Source organism: Nyctereutes procyonoides, unplaced genomic scaffold (genome assembly GCF_905146905.1).
Source record: "Nyctereutes procyonoides isolate TBG_1078 unplaced genomic scaffold, NYPRO_anot_genome, whole genome shotgun sequence".
Lineage (NCBI taxonomy): Eukaryota > Metazoa > Chordata > Mammalia > Carnivora > Canidae > Nyctereutes > Nyctereutes procyonoides.
The window spans coordinates 20,270,827-20,289,772 of record NW_026575134.1 but is presented as its reverse complement, the minus strand read 5'-3'; the positions used below and the strand labels follow the sequence as shown (position 1 = coordinate 20,289,772).

The window sequence follows — 18,946 nt, the reverse complement described above, 5'->3', positions numbered from 1 at the left end:
TTTTAGTTGTTGAAGTACGTAGGGGCGTGTTTTAAGTAAATCTACCAGTCTGGCTATGTAGTTTACCAGAAACAATATTAAACCAAATAGCAATATAAATGTAAATTCATTGTGGTGTAAGCAGTTGAGAAAAGTATACTATTAAAAGAGGGAAATATACATTTTAAAGTATACATTAATGACTTCATTTTAATATTATGTCATTGGGAAATAGGCACATATAATTGAAAGACTTCTATTAATGAAGAAATTGATGGGCGAAATAAAAACAATTATTACAATAAAGTAGTAAAATCTTTATGAATTTGAGTTCATAACTAAAAATGTCTTAACATATAAATACAGAAATGCCTTAAAGAAATGCGTTAGCATCAAGTAAATGAAGAGGACTGAGCTGTCCTATGTAGAAGTTGGATTATGCAACATTTATTTTCCTTTCTGAGCAGGTTTTCTGGCCAGCATCTACAATCAAAGTCGAAGAGTGCAAAATGGCTGGCAAAGATCCCACAGTGAGTGCCTAAGAAAACTCTAAAACTTAAATATTTGGTCTTTGAATCCATGTATCTTGAGTGCAGCCAAGAGTAAGACAAAGGGTGTTGGAATTTTTAATCCTCTGCTGGACACATGGTAAAAAATGTAAATGCAAAGAAATTGGAACTCTTAAACACTGTAACTTAGGAATTCCTGACTGGGTAAAAATTTCTTGCCTTGCTTTCATTATTGCATTCTGACATTTTTCATGATGGATTTCAGTAATAACCCCTGTTCTAGTGGATCCAACCTGCGGAATTCTCAGCAGGCCACTGAAATAATGATAATGCAAGTGTCTGGAGAAGCTCCCAGATACCATGTGGGGTTTTCCAAAGAAAGATCTCGGCAAAAGGGTACTGGTGAGCCAGCACATTCCAGAGGCATAAATCACCAATGATTACCGGTATCTTTGTTAGTTAAAAATAGCCACAGAAAGCAAAAACAAGGCAGATATGAATATCAATAAGTGTTCAGTGGGCAACGTTTGTACAAATTGTATATATTTAGGTAAAATTCCATACAATGAATTAAGAAATAAATCTATATGGATTCCTGCAAACAGTTTGCTGAAACTTGAAATTATTCTCAAATATTATAAAACAAAGACATGGAGCAGATCTTTAATGTATACGTTATTTAATTTTATAATGAAGCATTTGTGTCATTTTACCTTCTTGTCTCAAATTGTGAAAAATGTCACAATGAGACCATATATCAGAGTTACCCATTCTTACACAAATAATTTGAGGAAGAAGTTTTATTATGCATTTATTCACTTTTTTAAAAAAATATTTTATTTATTTTATTCATGAGAGCTAAAGAGGGAGAGGCAGAGACATAGGCAGAGGGAGAAGCAGGCTCCCCATGGGAAGCCTGATGTGGGACTCGATCCCAAGACTCTAGGATCACACCCTGAGCCAGAGGCAGATGCTTAACCACTGAGCAACCCAGCTGTCCCCATTTATTCACTTCTTTAGTCATTCATTCAACCAGTATTGATTGAGGCCCTATTCTGTGTCTGGCGTAGTGTTTACTGCTACAGAGGTAATGTACACCAAAATAGACAGTTTGACTCTCCTCAACTTTATGATCCTGCTGGAAAATTCAACATTAATCAAATGAGCATGGAAATATGTGCTTATGCTGATATGAAGTTGAAATATGGTGGTTGGGCAGAAAAACTAGCCTTTGTACACACACATACACACAATCATATCTGAGTCATAAGAAATAACAGCTTTGACTTCACGTAAAAAATGTTGACTAAACACTCATTGTAAGTGTAGAGGTAAGAAATGCTGATTTCAGGGACCAAGGCTATGCACTGAGCTTTGATAGTGAGAGTTTCAGAAATTCATCACGGAGGTTCAAGGAAAAGAGTAATCTTTGTGGAAAGAGGAACTGTGGAATTTAAACTTTTGTTTTCATTGACTCTTAACTGTCCAGGTATGAGGTTCAGAAAAGATCTGGTGCAACACAGGGCCCTGGAAGACTGGTGTGTACTATCTCTGGGTCCCCCGGAGGGTGTTGTTGAGAGTTCACCAGGAGTGACTCAGCTCTGGGTCTCATGTTTTCAGTCTTAAAATTCACCGTTTAAGAGAAATTTTAGAATGGGCAGAAGGAGCTTTCAGAGGCTCCCCACATGATCTGCTGAACCTTACAAAGTCTATAGGAAAAAATCCAGAAAACTGTGTAAGAAACACTCAAAAGAATACAGTATGCTTGTCTTCTAGGGGACAAATAGTAGAAAGTATAATGTTGGAGGGAAGTCTTTTTTTTTTTTCCCGTGAAGCTATTATTTCAGTAAGTGTGCATGAATTTAAATGTTTTCTTTCATTCTCTAATGTAGAGATTTGTCCCACTGATGGATATCCTATTATAGTCTTGCCTTTTGCCACAAGAATATCCTGTGGCTATAATTACTGGATTTTGTTGTCCTCTTTGTTCAAAAAGATTTTCATTTCCCATTCATAGGAACTGTCACAGGTAGAATATGTAGGATTTAGATACCATCATACATTCTCTTTCCAAAGACTGGTGTTGATTTTCAGAAGAATCTTGGCCAAGTCATTTGATATCTTTCTCCCTTTGGCAAAAAACAACTGCACTCATTTGCTTTCTTATAATTAAGAGTCATTAGATGAAATCTTCAATACATGCTTACATTTTCCCATAGTTTTATCATGCTGTAATATCATCCATAGATACCTTTAAATTCTGCTATGCAGCCAATTAGTATACATAATAGAAGTAACTGCTGGAACATTCTGTTCTAGTACAACCAACAGTGTTGGATCCTGGGAAATAATCAAACTAACTCTTCCAAATACATGTTCTGTCTATACAGGAGAAGAGAATGTCTGACAAATACATTTGAAGAAGTACTTCCAATACTTCCAGAGAAGTGTCCCTTAATCAGGCTACAGGAAAAGACCAGCAGCAGAAAAAGGATCCAAAATAGACTTTAGAAACTCTACAGAACAGCATATTTTTATTACATTCATTAATGAAACTAAACTAGAATAAATATCATCTAATACTTAATATTTTATTTAAAAACAGAGGAATTTTAATGTGTACAAATCAGTTAGCTATTGTGAAGGAACCAAAGATGAATAAGATGGAGTTTCTATCTTTAAGAGTTTTTACAATATACTAGAAATGATGAGACATATATGCAATGACTATCAAATAATAATGGCGGACATTTAATGGAATGGGCCAGGCATTGTTCTAGTCTTTCCTTTAATCCTCACAATAATCCAGTAAGATGGACATTATTGTCATCATTCACAGTTTTATGATAAAGAAACCAATCACTAAGAGAATGAGGAACTTACTAAAGCCACCTTGCTAGCAGAGGGGTGGGAGACCGCTATCTGTCTTATGTAAAACATGCCTTCTAACTGGGAAGAATTTGGTAAATTCTAAGGATATACACAAAAGACAAACAACAACAACAACAACAAAAACACTGCAGCTGGGATATTTAGGAAAGGTTTGATAGATTTGTTGGCAACACTTTAGGTCTATGTTAATCTTTTTATTTCATTTCAGTGATACTGAAATTCAAATAAGTTATACTCTTCCTTTTTCAGCCTTTGACACAAAGTACACGTGATTCCCTTCTTATTCAATTATCTTCCCATCTTTTAAGCCTGGCAGTCATCTACTCATCCTCTCAAGTTACAGTGCAAATGTCACTTCTCTAGAAAGTCATGTCTGCCCACCCAGGACTGAGCTAGCTATCCCTCTGTGTATACCTGAAACACTCTGGCACAATGTTGCACTGTGTCACTGCAACTCTCACCGAACTATTTGGAAATACAGTGTAGTGTCATTATTCTTTGTGCTCAGATCTGTATCTAGGCTCTTAATAAAGTTAAACAAGATCTGAAAAAATTCAAAGCAAGCATGGGAATCTGCTCCAAGTGATTGTCAGAAGTTGGGGGTAGGACACGGTGGATGGTGAGTTTATTAATGCCTTCAAGTTAATATTTGTAGAAAATTCATTATGCACATATTTTAGAAGTTCATTTTGGTTAAATTAAAATATTTTGGTTTTATATTATATTAATCATCTACTTCAGAAAAACATAAACTAGTGACAATTAAAGTCCATACTGCAGTAAGCAACTGAAAGAAAATATACAGCATGGACTCAAGCATCTCTTAGTCCTTTGAATTCTTAACATACCAAATTTTAATTAAGAAAGTTAGAAAAAAATAACACTTAAGTATTAGAAAATAATTCAATGTAAGCTAAAATTTGATCCCAGTAATCATATGTCATAATATCATAATAAACAAATGTTTATAAAGAAAATACATGATCATGGTGGGAATACAGCTAATTTTCTGCCTCGCTAAAGAGACTATAACCTGCCTCCCATTTCCCTCTCTACCCCTATGAATTCACATTACTACATGCTCAATTTATTTCTAAATGTTGATATTTTATTCACACTCTAAATAAATTGAGCTTAAACAGTAGCACATGCTGTCAAACATATCCAATGAGATAGGACATAATTAACGCACTAAGTAAATACTGTAAGAGATTGTTGGAAAATTAAGCAGGATTACATATATTTAGACATGTGCATTACATGCACACAATGTCAAACTTTATTTATTAATTGAGGAATATCAGTTTCCCTATTTATGTGACCAGAGGATCCCAAACTACTGGAAAATATATTTTCTTTAGAAATACATTTATCAAAATACCTTGATTTATTGCCCACACTGAAGAAGTGTAGGCCAAGAAGAAAAGAATAAGAGGGACTTTTTTCCCCATTGCTTAGTAGGGGCCATGAAAAGTCAATATTTTTATAGCATTATGCATCTGTGCTCCAGGATATATTTTCAAAAACATTTATGTTAAAATTATATAACAAGTACATGTTCAATACAGAAATCTTTTAAGACCTAGAAAAGCTTGTAAAAAAGCAATAGAAAACAATCTCTTCTTAGCTCTTTGACCCTAGGGACTTACCTCTCTGTGCCTCAGTATTCTTGTCTACATGATGGGTATTCTCATAGTACCTACCATATTGGGTTGTTATGAGGATTCATGAATTAATATTTGAAGAGAGCTTAGAATAGTACATAGCATATAGTATATGGTATCGTACTATTAAGTCAATACAATAAATTCCACTACCTAAATATAATCACTTAAAAATTGTGCGTATATTTTTGCAGCACTGTATTGTTTGAGGGTTATAGGAATATAAATAAAATGGTATTATATTCTGCATAATATTAACAGCCTGATTTTTCATTTAGCTTTGTACCAGGAAGCAGTTTTGAAAAAGAAGTAAACAATAAAACAAAAGTAAAAAAAAAAAAAAAAAAAAAAAAAGCATTCACGGGATTGCACTTCATTGAAGGTTCATTCTCCAAGCCTGTCATAGATGTCTGCTATGGTCAGGACCTGAACTAAGCTCTGTTCAGGACACCAGGTTTTTTCTGACACTTAAAATAAAAACTACATATGGAAGCATCCAATATATGACACTGTGGGTATTTATCATGCGCAGACACTATTTCAAGTGCCTTATTAGTATATTGCCCACAACAAATGTTATCATCACCATTTTACAGATTAAAAGATTGAAGCACAGAGAGGCTAAGTAAATGTTCCAAGTTCAAACAGCTACTGAAAGGTAAAAATAGAGATTGAACCTAGGTCAGTTGGCTTTGAGATTTGTACACTTAAATCCACTGTCTACTGCCCATCTGAAGACTATGGCATGATGACAGACCAACTCTAATTGCCTCTCTGGTTTCATCACATAGGAATTCACTGTCCCCTCTAGGCACCACTTCCCAAGTAAATCCTGCTCTGTCATGCCTCCATAATTTTGTTCATGCTCTTTTTTTTTTCTGTCAGAAAGCCCTGCTCTTTGCTTACTCTTTTGCTTGTCAAAGTATCTAGCTTATTCTTCAAGTTCCAGCTCAAATGACACCCCCTTTCAAGCCCTTACACCCAGGTCGTCGTTATTCATTCTCTCTTCTCTCTTCCTACAGCATATTTTTGAAAAATATAACTCTATTATAGCATCAATAGAGCCTCATGTATTATGGCTTCCTTGCTTAGAAGGATAAATTGAACCTATTCATTTCAGTGTTGTTGGCACCAGATGCAGTGTTTACGTAGAACGTGTTTAGTAAATATTTGCTGCATAGCATTTATATATGATTGCTATGGTGAAAATCAGAAATAATATGGATAAAAACTATAGAAATGGAAGAGACCTAGAAAGTGATTTTCAGTAATTAACTGATTTGTTTATTCTCTGTATTTTTCTCTGTGAGGAAGGTTGGAGGGGCACACTGGGCATCATCAGATAGTCTGGTATCGGTCTCATGGTTAATCCACCCCTTTCTTTAGAAAACCTGGATGGTGGAGGGTAGTCATGGTTCAAGACCCAGCTCAGTAACTTATTAAAGCTAGAACACTTCATTTAACCTCTTTGGGGCTCAATTTCCTCATCACTAAAATGGAACTAATACTTTAATTGGAACATTGCTCTGAAGACTAAAAATAATAACATCAAAGGATTAAGAGCTCTATAAACATTAATAAATTATAAAAACTCTCCTCTACCAACTGTGGATTCCTCACCCATTGACAAATTATAAAGTGATTAAAAGTACAAGATTCGATGTTAGACACATTTGTGTTTGAAAGTCTCTTTTACTTTTTCTAGCTCAGTGATGTCAAGCAAATTAACTGAAAAAAAGCTCTAAGCTCTATTCTCTAAAAAGAGTTGAGTTGTACAAAAATGAACAAATGTGAAGTGCCCACGTGGCATAAGGAAATTCAGTAAGTGTGAGCTGTCAGGGTGAAAGAAATCAAACCTCCTGGGAAGTAAAACTGGTTAAATGTATAAAATGATCATTCCAAAGTCTAGCATATAATAAATTCTCAACAAATGTTGACCATAATAAGTAGATAGAAAATAGAAAGTAGAGAGAGACAGAAACACATACATGAAACAAGTATAATCTGTATTTGAAATATAGAACACATTAGTGATGTCTTTCTTTTTATCAATACCAGTCATTCATGACAGTAAACTGTTTGCAAAACTCAAGACAACATATAATCTATTATTAATAGAATTGAAGTCTTGTCTTATACGAGGAAATAGTATATACAGGATCCCAGAGTGACTAAACTTGGATGTGAAAAAAATAAACCCAAGTCTCATGGCTCACAGGTACCCTTAACATAGACGTATTACATAAACACCGTACTTCATCTATTCTTTTTCTACAGAGAAACACATTGTCATTTGCAGTTACATAGTCAATTTCCAGGTACCTCTATAAACAGGTGTCAAGGTACAGCGACACTATATATTTAACAAAAATTCTTGATGTCTTGAAATAAAAATAAACTGTATAGTCTCGTCTGTAAGGATTAATTTCTTTGACAGCAGAGCTAATGATTGATTACTTCATAATAAAATCCATAATAGAAACATGTATAAAATTTCTACATATAAAAATAAGCATGTATTTGCTGGCAAGTAATAATATAAAAGGAGAAAATTATGAGAGAATATAAAATAATATTGATTATAAATTAAACTTGACTTCTACTAAAAAAAATTAACTTCCACTTTAACAGAATTGGCTATTGGTTTTACTTTCCTAATAACATAAATATTAAATGTGCTTATAAAATTTAGTAATATGGTGCCTAAAGGAGAAAAAAAGAAATATATGCTGTCTGACCACCCATGGGAAATCAGTTACCTTTTAATATATTTATTTATTTTAAAAATTGTCTTTAATTTATAACATTATTTTAATTTGTGGGTTTTTTTTTAAAAGATTTTATTTATTTAAGAGAGAGAGAGCACAAGCAAGGGGAAGGGCAGAGGGAGAGGGACACACAGACTCCCTGCTGAGTAGGGCGTCCAATGCAGGCTTGAGCCCAGGACCCTGGGACCATTACCTGAGCTGAAATCAGACACATAACCCACTGAACCACCCAGGCAACTCTATGGCATCATTTTTAATGATGTTCTTAGGGAACAAAAATTGCCAAAGAAAAACAACATACAATCTCAGGCTTGCTTAATTTGTAGTCAGCGAGGGATAGCAAACATGCAATGATTAATCAGGTACAGAGATCTACCTTTGATGCTGACTGTTTACATACTTGCAAGATCATAGTCAACTTATAATTACAGTGATTATTTTGCATTTCATTGAGTGAACAAATGACAACTCTTTCAACAGTGGGACTAGAAGCAGGTGAAAAAGAAAATTGGGGAAGAATGTATTTTTTGGAGATGAAGGCCAGAGAGGTCATGATTGTATCAAGCGCTGGGATTTGTTTAGTCTGTTTATTCACCAGCGTAAAAGCCCATAGTGTTGGGGACACCTGGGTGGCTCAGTGGTTGAGCGTCTGCCTTTGGCTCAGGGCCTGATGCTAGGGTCTGGGTATCTAGTCCCCCATCTGGCTCCCTGAGAGGAGCCTGCTACTCCCTCTGCCTGTGTCTCATGAATAAATAAATAAAATATTTCAAAAAAATAAATAAATAAAATAAAAATAAAAGCCCATAGTGTTTGCCATTGTGTGCTAATGATGACATTGACGTTGTATAAGCACAGTTTCGTTCCAAATATGTTTCTATAATGTGTGTGTATGTGTGCATGTAACATTTTGAGGAAAATTTAAGGACACAATTGGGTGTACTTTCCCATTTCTCAACTTTCTCAGATAAAGAGTAAGCTCATAAATATTCAGAGTGCAAAAACTTACACAGTGTAGAAAATATTGAATTCTGAGAAAGACATGCCACTTACTCATTTCTAAGCTATCTTCTTCATGAAGTAGACCAGCAGAACCAACCATGTTGTTCTCTTGTCCTCTCTTAACAACAAGAAAAAGGTGAGAGCAGAAAGGAAAATTTATAGCGGGGTTATGACCATTCTGCTTAGAAACAGCAATAAAAGTCATCATATTACTAACCGCATCTTCATCTGTCCCTTTAGCACGGCTGTGGGAACTTCGTCCGGGTCATTCAGGCTTTCAACCGAACTCACTTGTATGTCTGTGGGAGTGGTGCTTTCAGCCCCGTGTGTACTTATTTGAATAGAGGGAGGAGATCAGAGGTAAGTGTAACCATTTTTCATCGTTTGTTTTGGTGTTACTGTCAAAGATTTCTTAAAACTCTATTGGAGGCTAAAAAGTTGGAAACATCATCAATAGTCATGAAAAAGTTTCTAGTCCTTTGAACTCAAAATATATCACATTTGCTTACTGTCGCCCAAGTTGCTTAAAGTGTAACTTTTGCTTTCAACTAAATATATAGATATATGAATATAAATATGAATAAATATTCATATATACAAATATGAATAAACATATGAGTGAATATTCATGTCTATGAATAAAATGGCTGCAAAAGATAAAGGAAAGAAAAATGTAATTTTATGATTATTTAGAAAAGAATGTATTGATACTGTTTGCTTCACATTATGGAATATTGTAGTATAAACTCTTTCTTAAAGTTATTTTAAGTAATTTCTTATTTAACTTTCAAATTTGGTAAACTTTGATAAGATACACAAAAGGGATAGATAAAGCAGGATGCCAAGTGACTTTGCTGGAAAGAACTTTCTATAATTAATAGATCATACTTTCATTTTAAAAAACATTAGTCTACACTGGGCTTTTCTAGCTTTATTCTTACATTGGTTAAAATGATTTGGGGTTCTGTGAACAAAAAAAAATTGCTACACACTAGGTATATACCTAATGCGAAGACAAATGCAAGGTTGGTTGAACTTCACCTATGGTATATAAAACCATGTTTATCTCAGTTTACAGTTATTTACTAAGGAAAATATGCAGTAGATCACAAGAGTTTTTCCTCCTTCCTTTAATTGAGCACGTTGAGCATGTTGTTTTACTAAATAGAAGCATTTTAAAAACCTTACTATTTCAAATTACCTTGCTTTGTTTTCCTTATGCAACTTAAATCTAGAATATCCAGTACATAAATAATATCTTAATTCAATTTTAGAGATTAGAACTCTAAAAAAGATTAAATATTGCTACTGATATACCTTATTAAGTTTATTTTCCTTTAACAAAGATTAATGTACTCTTAATACAAATATAATTAAACAATGATTCTCTTTATATTACTTTATTTTTTTTCAGACATGTAATTTATACACACATATCTTTCGGTAATTAAAAAGTCACTTAAAAATAACTGATTAATTATAAGTTGACCCCAAAATTAGGCAATTTCAAGTGGTTCAGGATGATATGAAATATTACAATTCTTAAAGAAAAGTAAAGCTATGCTTCTTGGAAGAGTACAGTTGGCTGCATTGAGCTTGTCATTAGAACCACATGCCTGTGATCAATTGATTAAATAAACTACTGCCCCAGACGTCTGCAATCTGTCAGACACTCCACTGAAGGCTGTGCAGTCACTGTACAGGCCAACAATAGCATAGCAGTTTTCAGAGCACAGATTTCAAATAAAATCATTTTCCCATGTACAAATTGCCCACTATGCACTTCAAGGCTTAATTGGAAAGTCAGTCTAAAAAATAATCTCCTTTGGAAAGCCAGCATGGAATAAAAATTTAATCACTTTACTATAAATGAACTACTGTAGTCTCACTTCAAAAGGTATATTTCAAAGGGGAAGCATTTCCATTAATTAATCTCTTTAAATAATCTGTGAACATCTTAAGAGCCAATTTAAGTATGAAAAGGGTTATGAATTTAAACTTTGTATATAGTCAATTCAAGTCAAAGGGTTTCATCATAACATCATTTTTTATATTTCTGTTTATATAATAACATAAATATAGAGGATAATCTATCAAACATCTACTGTATTTATTTTCTTTAGTTGAAGATACAAAATCGCCAAGCATAAAATGACCACATGATACAGAGAGTTGTATTTTGAGTTAATTTTCCTCATCCCAAATAACGTTGTTGTTTTGTAATGACCAGAGGTAGTACTTACTGGTAACACCATGTGCTTATACTAAGATAAGGCGTTTTTCCTGTATTTCAAACCAGTTTTAGGGTAGCACAATCATTACTTACTTTTATTTCTGAGACACTATATACCACCTTCTATCTGCTTGTCAGAGCTTTTCCAGAGCATTTCAATGTTGCCCACCCAAAGAGCCTACGAATCCTTGGCTGCATCAATTCCTAACCATGGTTCTTCTCTCACTATCTTTGTTCTCTGTCTTCTGTTCCTAGAAAAAGATAAAGCAACACAAGTAAATAATGACTTGAAATAATAAATAAAACATTAATTTAAAAACTATAATTGATTAATTTTGCTGCACATTCTTGGAATATTACTTCATTTCATTTCTGGTTGATTTTATCAGATGTCTCCATCTATTGGTTCCAGCAGTTGAATATTTAAGTCCCTGACTCTGTTGATCATCAAGCAGATAACCTTACCTTTGAACGACCAAGAATATCACAGGCATTCAAATTATTTCCTGTGCCTTTTGAAGCAAATTAGTCACCATACTTTTCTGCGTATGCATCTTTTCCTAGCTTTCCTCTTGTCAGAAGAAAAGTTGTGCATTTTCCTTATCAGTAAAGTTTTTTGATCAATAACTTTCATTATTCTGTTTTATATCTTTGTTTTCTTTCTTCTGCATTTACTGTTTTTCCTGTTTTAAAATAAGAGGTTTCTTTTCCTTAAAATCGTCATCTCAGATCTTTGACTTTTTCAACTCATTCTTTTTCTCTCTTTTACTTATCACAAAACTTCTCAAACTAGTAGACTATATTTTCAGCTTTTATATTTTCATTTTTCGTGTCATTATCAAACATTTCTGATATTACTTACATTACCACCTGTGAACTAAAACTATTTCCTGGTGACCAAGATTCCTTAATGATCAAACTGACTCCTAACCAGTCCTTTCTCCTAGACCAATCTCTATAACATGTTGGTCATGCCCTCTTTTTTTCAATGCCTTCATTGACATCTACAGCCATGGGACATTTTGCTGTGCTTTCTTTCCTAGTTTTTCACCACCTACTCTCTTTCTTTCCTATTTGTTTCTCCCATTGATCCAATCTACCAATGTGTATTTATTTAATGAGAATAATGGCAGAAACGAAATTATGTCAGAACTTGTTAAGCTACCTTTAAGATGTTGGTCTTTATCTTCTGGTCAAAGGAGAAGCAACTGTAATGATCTTAAGCAGAATATGGCATAGGAAGCATTGTGTTGTGACTTCGGTATTAGGTTACAAATGATTTAGGGTGGGAAGGGGTTGAGACGGCTGTATGAGAACAGTTAGTGGATATAATAGACCAAGAAATAAACTATTTTAATAGGCTAAGAAAGAAAGAGAATGGCAATAAGACAGAAAAATAGCCATTAAGTATAGAATAGTATAGTTAATACTGGTAGATTTAGCTGCAGAAAAGGAAATTTGCAATGATATAGATATTGATATTTTTGCTGTTTGTTTGTTTTTTTATTTTTGGCCTTTTCAATTATATATTTGTCATGAGCTGAGCTGATAAACAACAAGGAGAATCAGGTGTGAGTTTAAGATTTTAAGCCTGGGCTTTGTTCTTTTGAGTTTGAGTTGCTGTTGAAAAATCCAATAGAAAGGTCAAGTAGGCCATTGAATATAAAATTGGCTATATAAATATTTGAGTCATTCTTTTATAAGAGTACTGAAATCCAGGCAATGTTTGGGTTTAATCATGCAGAAAGGGTATAGTATGAAAAGAGAGGTGTGACTGTGGTTGAGACTTAAGGGTCTCTTAATTTAATGACAAGATGGAAGAGAAGGGACCTTCAAACATGACTAAGAAGAAATAGCCAGGAAAGAAGAAACTCTCAAGCAGGGGGGAAGAAACCAAAATGTGTTCATTCTGGGAGTAAAAATAAGTCTTTAAAAATATAGAAATGGTCAACAATCTCAAATATCATTGAGAATCTAAAATGAAGTCTAAAAAATTAACACTAAATTGTGTAGCGTGGTTGCCATTAGGATAGGCAAAGGGCTTCAATAGAACAATTGAAGTTGAATGTCCAATTGAAATGGATTGAGAAAAAAGTGGAAAGTCAGGAAATGGTGATGAGTATAGGTAATTCTTGAAGAAAGAATTGTGATTCTCAAGGAGAGTAATGTGTAGGAGCTGAACGGGTTGTTTAAAGGATGATGTAAAAGTTCCAGTTAATAAGATGCAAGAGAGAGGATAACAACAAGTATAAGTTGCCTAAGAAGACTGGATATGATGAGGCCCAAGACATTGGTGGAATGATTGGCCTCAAAGTAAAAGAAAGAGTTCCTCTCAGGTGCTAGTGGATATATCCGTTTATATTTATTTATGTGTTTGGTAGTGAGAAGTTGAAGATGTCTCATTTAAAGGCTTCACTTATTCTACAGTCATATGCTCAATCATTTGTTAATCATTTGAATTGAGAACAAGTTAGGTGATTTGACTATAGTGCATTGGTTTGAAATTATTAATGGAAGAACCAGTTGATAAGAGTGCCCATGAAAGTTTACTGAGCAGTACAGAGGATCCATTTTGTGTTGGTGATCACAGATCTATATTATGCTGAATCTACCTTGTTGGATGATCTTCTGCAAAATACTTAGATATTTGGACACAAGTATGGAGAATGTGTAGATAGACATGCCCTTCTGGGCTGTGGTTTCAATGGAAAAAATCACAGATTCAAGGAACTTAATATTTCTGCAAAAAATTTAATGGAATTAAATAGCACAGAATCTAAACAAAGAAAGTCCAGAAGAGAGAAGGCTGATGAAGTTGTTACGGTTCTTGGGAGATGAAATTGGAGAATTGTTGCTACGTGCTTGAATTAGTGATTATTCAGGTAGACCACACTCTTCCTGGGGACAAGATCTAGACTCTGTGAAAAAATATGCTGTACGATGGAGGAATAGGTCAGTGGAGAGCAAGTGGTACCTAAGCAATTCCATCAATTCTTGCAATGCCAACTCACTTTTTAGTAAAATATATGTACATCGCTGGCTAAATAATCACAACTAGCCTTACTAAATGTTATTATTTTCCTCAATTATTTGTTTAGTTTAGTCATTGTATAAATACTGACTTTTTGGAAAACAGACATAATGAGTTAGACTGAATTTTAGTTTTACTTTTGTCATTATTTAGCTACATGATCTTGGTGGGCAAGTTATATTTTCCTCATCTATAGAGTTAATTCATGGAAGAGGATCATTTTTGAAAGACCTTTCCAAGCTAAAGGACCGTGTTTCTTTTTAAGTAAGCTCTTTGATTCCCTATCATCTCAAGGATGTCCTGCCAACACATCAAACTCAATATAACAAAAAGGAACTAATTTTATTTTCCTTAAAGAGTCAAAACTTCAGAATCATCTTTTTTTTCTTCATCTTTCTTAAGTACATCCAATTTGTAATTGATTGCCAAGCTCTATTGATTTTTATTTGACAACCTCTCTTGCATTTTTACTGCTCTTACCATGATCAGTGAGATCCTGGCATGTCAAATTATTATTACCTAATTCCTGGACTATTGCAATTGAAAACAAATCTACTTCTTCAGTCCAGTGTCTGTTTTTAAAACTACCATTCTCAATCTTCTTAAAACACCAAGGTAAGGCCCAATCTTCTTAAAGCAGTGTTTACATCTTTTCAATTCCATACTCAAAAATACTGAGCCTGAATTTCTCTCAGGAAAATATTCAAAAACCTTAGCTTGATGATTAAGATCCTCTGTCATCTAATGAAATCTACAAAAGTGAAAACTTTTGTCTTTCACTTTTAGTAGTAGCTTTTACTAACTTTATTTAAGAAAAAAGGGTAAGTATACCAACAAAATATTCCCTTCCTGTTAGGCTATACTGACCATCATATTTCAGATTGGATCATTGCCTCCAATCCCTGGAGTTTCCAACTTCTGTTCTCTGCTTAATTTTTCTCCTAATGACTGAGCACCATCTAACATATTATATATTTTGTGCATTTATTATTTTTATACTTACATTCTCTATCTTTGTATTAAAAAATTACTTGAGGATAAAGATTTTTGTCTGTATTCCTAATGTTTTGTTGGTACCTGGCATATATAGTAAATGCTCAATAATTTTTTGTTAAATAAATAAATAATAAATGAATGAATAGAATTTCATAATTTTAATTTCAATCTAAATTATGAATTCAACTTCATTGAATTTAGCATAATGCTTATATAACAAAATTAAGTGATAATATAAATTTTATATTTTAGAAATATCTTGATTATTCTAGAAATATTATAATCCTTATATACATTATTCCTCTGTGCACAGTTTTCTTCTTTGGGCAAATTTTTTGACACATCTAGTTCAGGTTTACAATGACCCTTGATTCCCAGGTGGTTTGTGCTGATACTGAATTTTTTTTTTCTTTCTGATAATTGATTTGAGGAGAACTTGTTGTATCAGCTTTACGGGAATGGTAGTAGGATGAGAACTTCAACCTGCTGAAGTTTGCTTATAATCTACAGATGTTTTCTTCCTACAGGCCAAAAAGTCTTAATAAAGTAAATCGAGAAGGCGTAAGGAAACAAATAGGAAGCATGTTATTTAGATTATGCTTTGTTTTACTAAAGAACAAATTGGTTAACTAAATACACAGTTATTTATTATTCTACATTTGTATCTTATCTATAATAAAGGACCAAGTGTTTGTGATTGACTCCAAGTGTGAATCCGGAAAAGGACGCTGCTCTTTCAACCCCAATGTGAACACAGTGTCTGTTATGATCAGTAAGTGGAAAATAAAAGAGGGAGGGGGAAATACAAATTAAAAGGAAATTAAAGAAAATAAATTCCTGACACAATATACCCATCTGGATAGTAGCATGAATGATAGTCTGAGTGAGGTAACAGAAAGTTGTGAGCCGACAAATTGTAGTTTTGAAGTTGCAAGAATTCATGATTACATGATAAGCATGGATTTTTTTTCATTCACTATGATGATGCTGTCATTTCTAGAGCAGGTTAACTATTTACAAACAAGTATGTATTCATATACATGTAATAATATATATTATAAAGTAATTTTTAATATTATCTGTAGTTGTTTTTCTAGTATTATGTGTGCCCATTTTCCCTCATATTTTAGTAATGTTTGACAAATATTTAAAGTGGTATTTCTTTGAAATGAAAGAATAACATAGTGCATGTACTAGCCAAGTACATTCTCTGGGACTTTCCAGAAGTTGCTATAATTAAAAGAGGTGGTGGTAAAATCATCCCCACTCCCCTCGTCATTTTCTACAAAATATATCAGTTAAGAAGCAGGCCCAATTGCTTGCTGCTACATCCATTAACAAATCGTTGGATGCCTTTCTATAATGCAGTTAAAGACATTCTTTGCTGGTTAATTAAGACACTTCCAGTATATGTCTGACTTAACATGAGTTGATGGTGGGGACAAATCTTGGATTTCAGTGTGTTGCTTTTTCCCCTTTGCTTTCTCTATGTATTGCCAGTGGAAACTTGTATTATTTGACAATAGAACAGGTGACAAGATAATTATTGTTTTGGGAGCACTTTGCTTTTATTCATTTAATGAAGCAACCCATCTCTCTTTCTCATTTTTGTTTTTTTCTTTCTTTCTCATATTTGGAAACTAAATTAAGACAGGTATATCCAGCACTGACTAAATTGTGAACTTGGAAGTTCTCCAGTGAGTTATTTCCATATGGTCATTTCAAATTAGACAGAGAGGAGGTGAAAGTATACCATTGGGACCAAAAATTAGAAAGCTCTGAAATTGCAAGACATTCAATTATGTCTGATGCAGGAACTTTTCAGATAAGCTTCTGAATATTATTTAATAAAAGCAATATCTTGGAAAGTATTTCCATTAGGAAGAAAATTGTATTCACCTATCAAAATGGTATGATATATATAATACTAATACTAGCTAAATATGTAGAGTTTTCACTTATTTCAGGTTAAGTGCTGTGAAAATAAGCTTCAAAGATCTGTGAACACTAATAGTCATCAAATATCATTTAGAACAAGAAAGGTTTAAAACAGGACTTTATAAATGTTCCTGTTAAACTGTGATAAGCCCTTAGTTTTGTCCTTAGAGAATTGGATTTGTTTACAAAATTAAAGTTAGTTACTGACTTTCATTTTTCAAGGATTTGGGATTTCAGTTTCCATACTTACATTCTTTTTTAAAAAATTTATTTATTTATTTATTTATTTATTTATTTATTTATTTATTTATTTATGAGAGAGAGAGAGAGAAAGAGGGGAGGAGCTGAAGGAGAGGGGACAAACAGATTCTGCACTGAACTTGGAGCTCCTTGCAGGGCTTGATTTCACAACCTTGAGATCATGACCTGAGCCAAAATCAAGAATCAGTCACTCAACTGACTGAGCCACCCAGGAGCCCCCATCTTTTAATATTTTGATTAATATTAGGACTTAAGCTATCAAAGAGTCATTATACTATTTGCTTACCTTAAAAACTGAAACTAAAAGGAGGAATAAGTTTAGTAACTTGTATCTGTCATTTTATTTGTTCTACTGATTATCCCTCTAAAATTATCTCCAACCTTATCTCCAATATTGCACAGTGAACTTGTGTAGTCATCTCACTTTGCCATGCGAGTTTTTCATTTCTGTTCTGTTGCAAGGCACTAAATAACAGAGATTGTTTTAAAGTATTTCTATATGTTAAAGTACCAAGAAACAGAGAATTGAAGAATTCCAAATTTCATAATATACAGTGGCATCTAGGCCCATGTTCAAGTTTAGTGTTTTTTGCTATTTTTCATGTCATTGTTGTAGCACAGCAAGAAGTTGGATGATATTAAAGATCCTATTAAGAGCTTCAAGAAAAAAAAAGAGCTTCATGAGGTTCTTCTGGTCAGTGGAAGTAAAATTGGAAGGCAAAGGATTTTTGGATTAAAGTTAAAAGGCACAAGTTTATTTTTGCATAAGTCAACACATTCTGAAAAAAACATCCTTACTCAAAATTCTGCTTAAAGTGATATTAATTATTTTTTATATTAATTATTATACAAAATAAAGCAAAAACTTCATTATTCCCAACTTGCTATTGAAATGAATAAGAGGAATACCTGACTGTCTCTGTTGGTTAAGCATCTCCGGCTCAGCGGGAAGTCGTCCTCTCCCCACCCCTGCTCTTGTGCTCTCACTCTCGCTCTCTCTCTCTTCCTCTCAAATAATAAAATCTTTAGAAAAATTTTAAAAAATGAAATTAATGACAATTTAAGCCAGAATATGAAGCCAATTAGACAGGTAGGCTTTTATAGTGGTTAAGACATAATTAATGAGGTGGTGTGCAGTAGGATTGGAATCAGCTCTCTCGGCCATACAATGTCCTCTGAGTGTCCTTTTTCCTTCTCATCCTGGAAACAGATCTGATAATGGAGAGCTATGCTAATCAATCTACTGAATAGCAAGAATTTATAACCCACCATTTTGGGGGTAATCTGGTATAATTAAATGTGAGACAATTAATTACAAAGTTATATTAATTTAATAACCACTGCCTTGGCAGATTGCTTGTGCAGATGCTTCACAGATGTTCACAGAATTTTAAAGAAGCTAAATTGCTCAAAATGTTTTCATGAACATTTATTATCTTCCTATAATCTGTTCCCATGGGCACCAGAGCCCTACTAGGAAGCAGAATTGGGCAACACAGTGCTTGCCATACCCATTTGCTGACTGGTAAGGGTCCAGCTCATCACCTTGTGAGCACATGTTAAGAACATTTCATTCTCCATTCTGTCCTGAGTTAACTGGTATTGCTTCTTACTAACCAGTGGATTTGGAATGCTTCAAAATATTCCAGTCCTGCCAAAATGACCATGATCTGAAG

General features: G+C 33.6%; 1 protein-coding gene across 2 annotated transcripts in view; it reads left to right on the top strand.

Moving 5' to 3' along the window:
- Nucleotides 1–18,946, top strand: part of SEMA3C (semaphorin 3C) — a 192,490-nt gene that overhangs the window by 89,976 nt on the left and 83,568 nt on the right. For both annotated transcript variants that reach the window (XM_055301023.1, XM_055301024.1), the window contains exons 4-6: nt 447–509; nt 9,052–9,171; nt 15,753–15,843. In XM_055301023.1, coding sequence (XP_055156998.1) covers nt 447–509; nt 9,052–9,171; nt 15,753–15,843 — 274 coding nt within the window. The remainder of the gene's footprint in view (nt 1–446; nt 510–9,051; nt 9,172–15,752; nt 15,844–18,946) is intronic.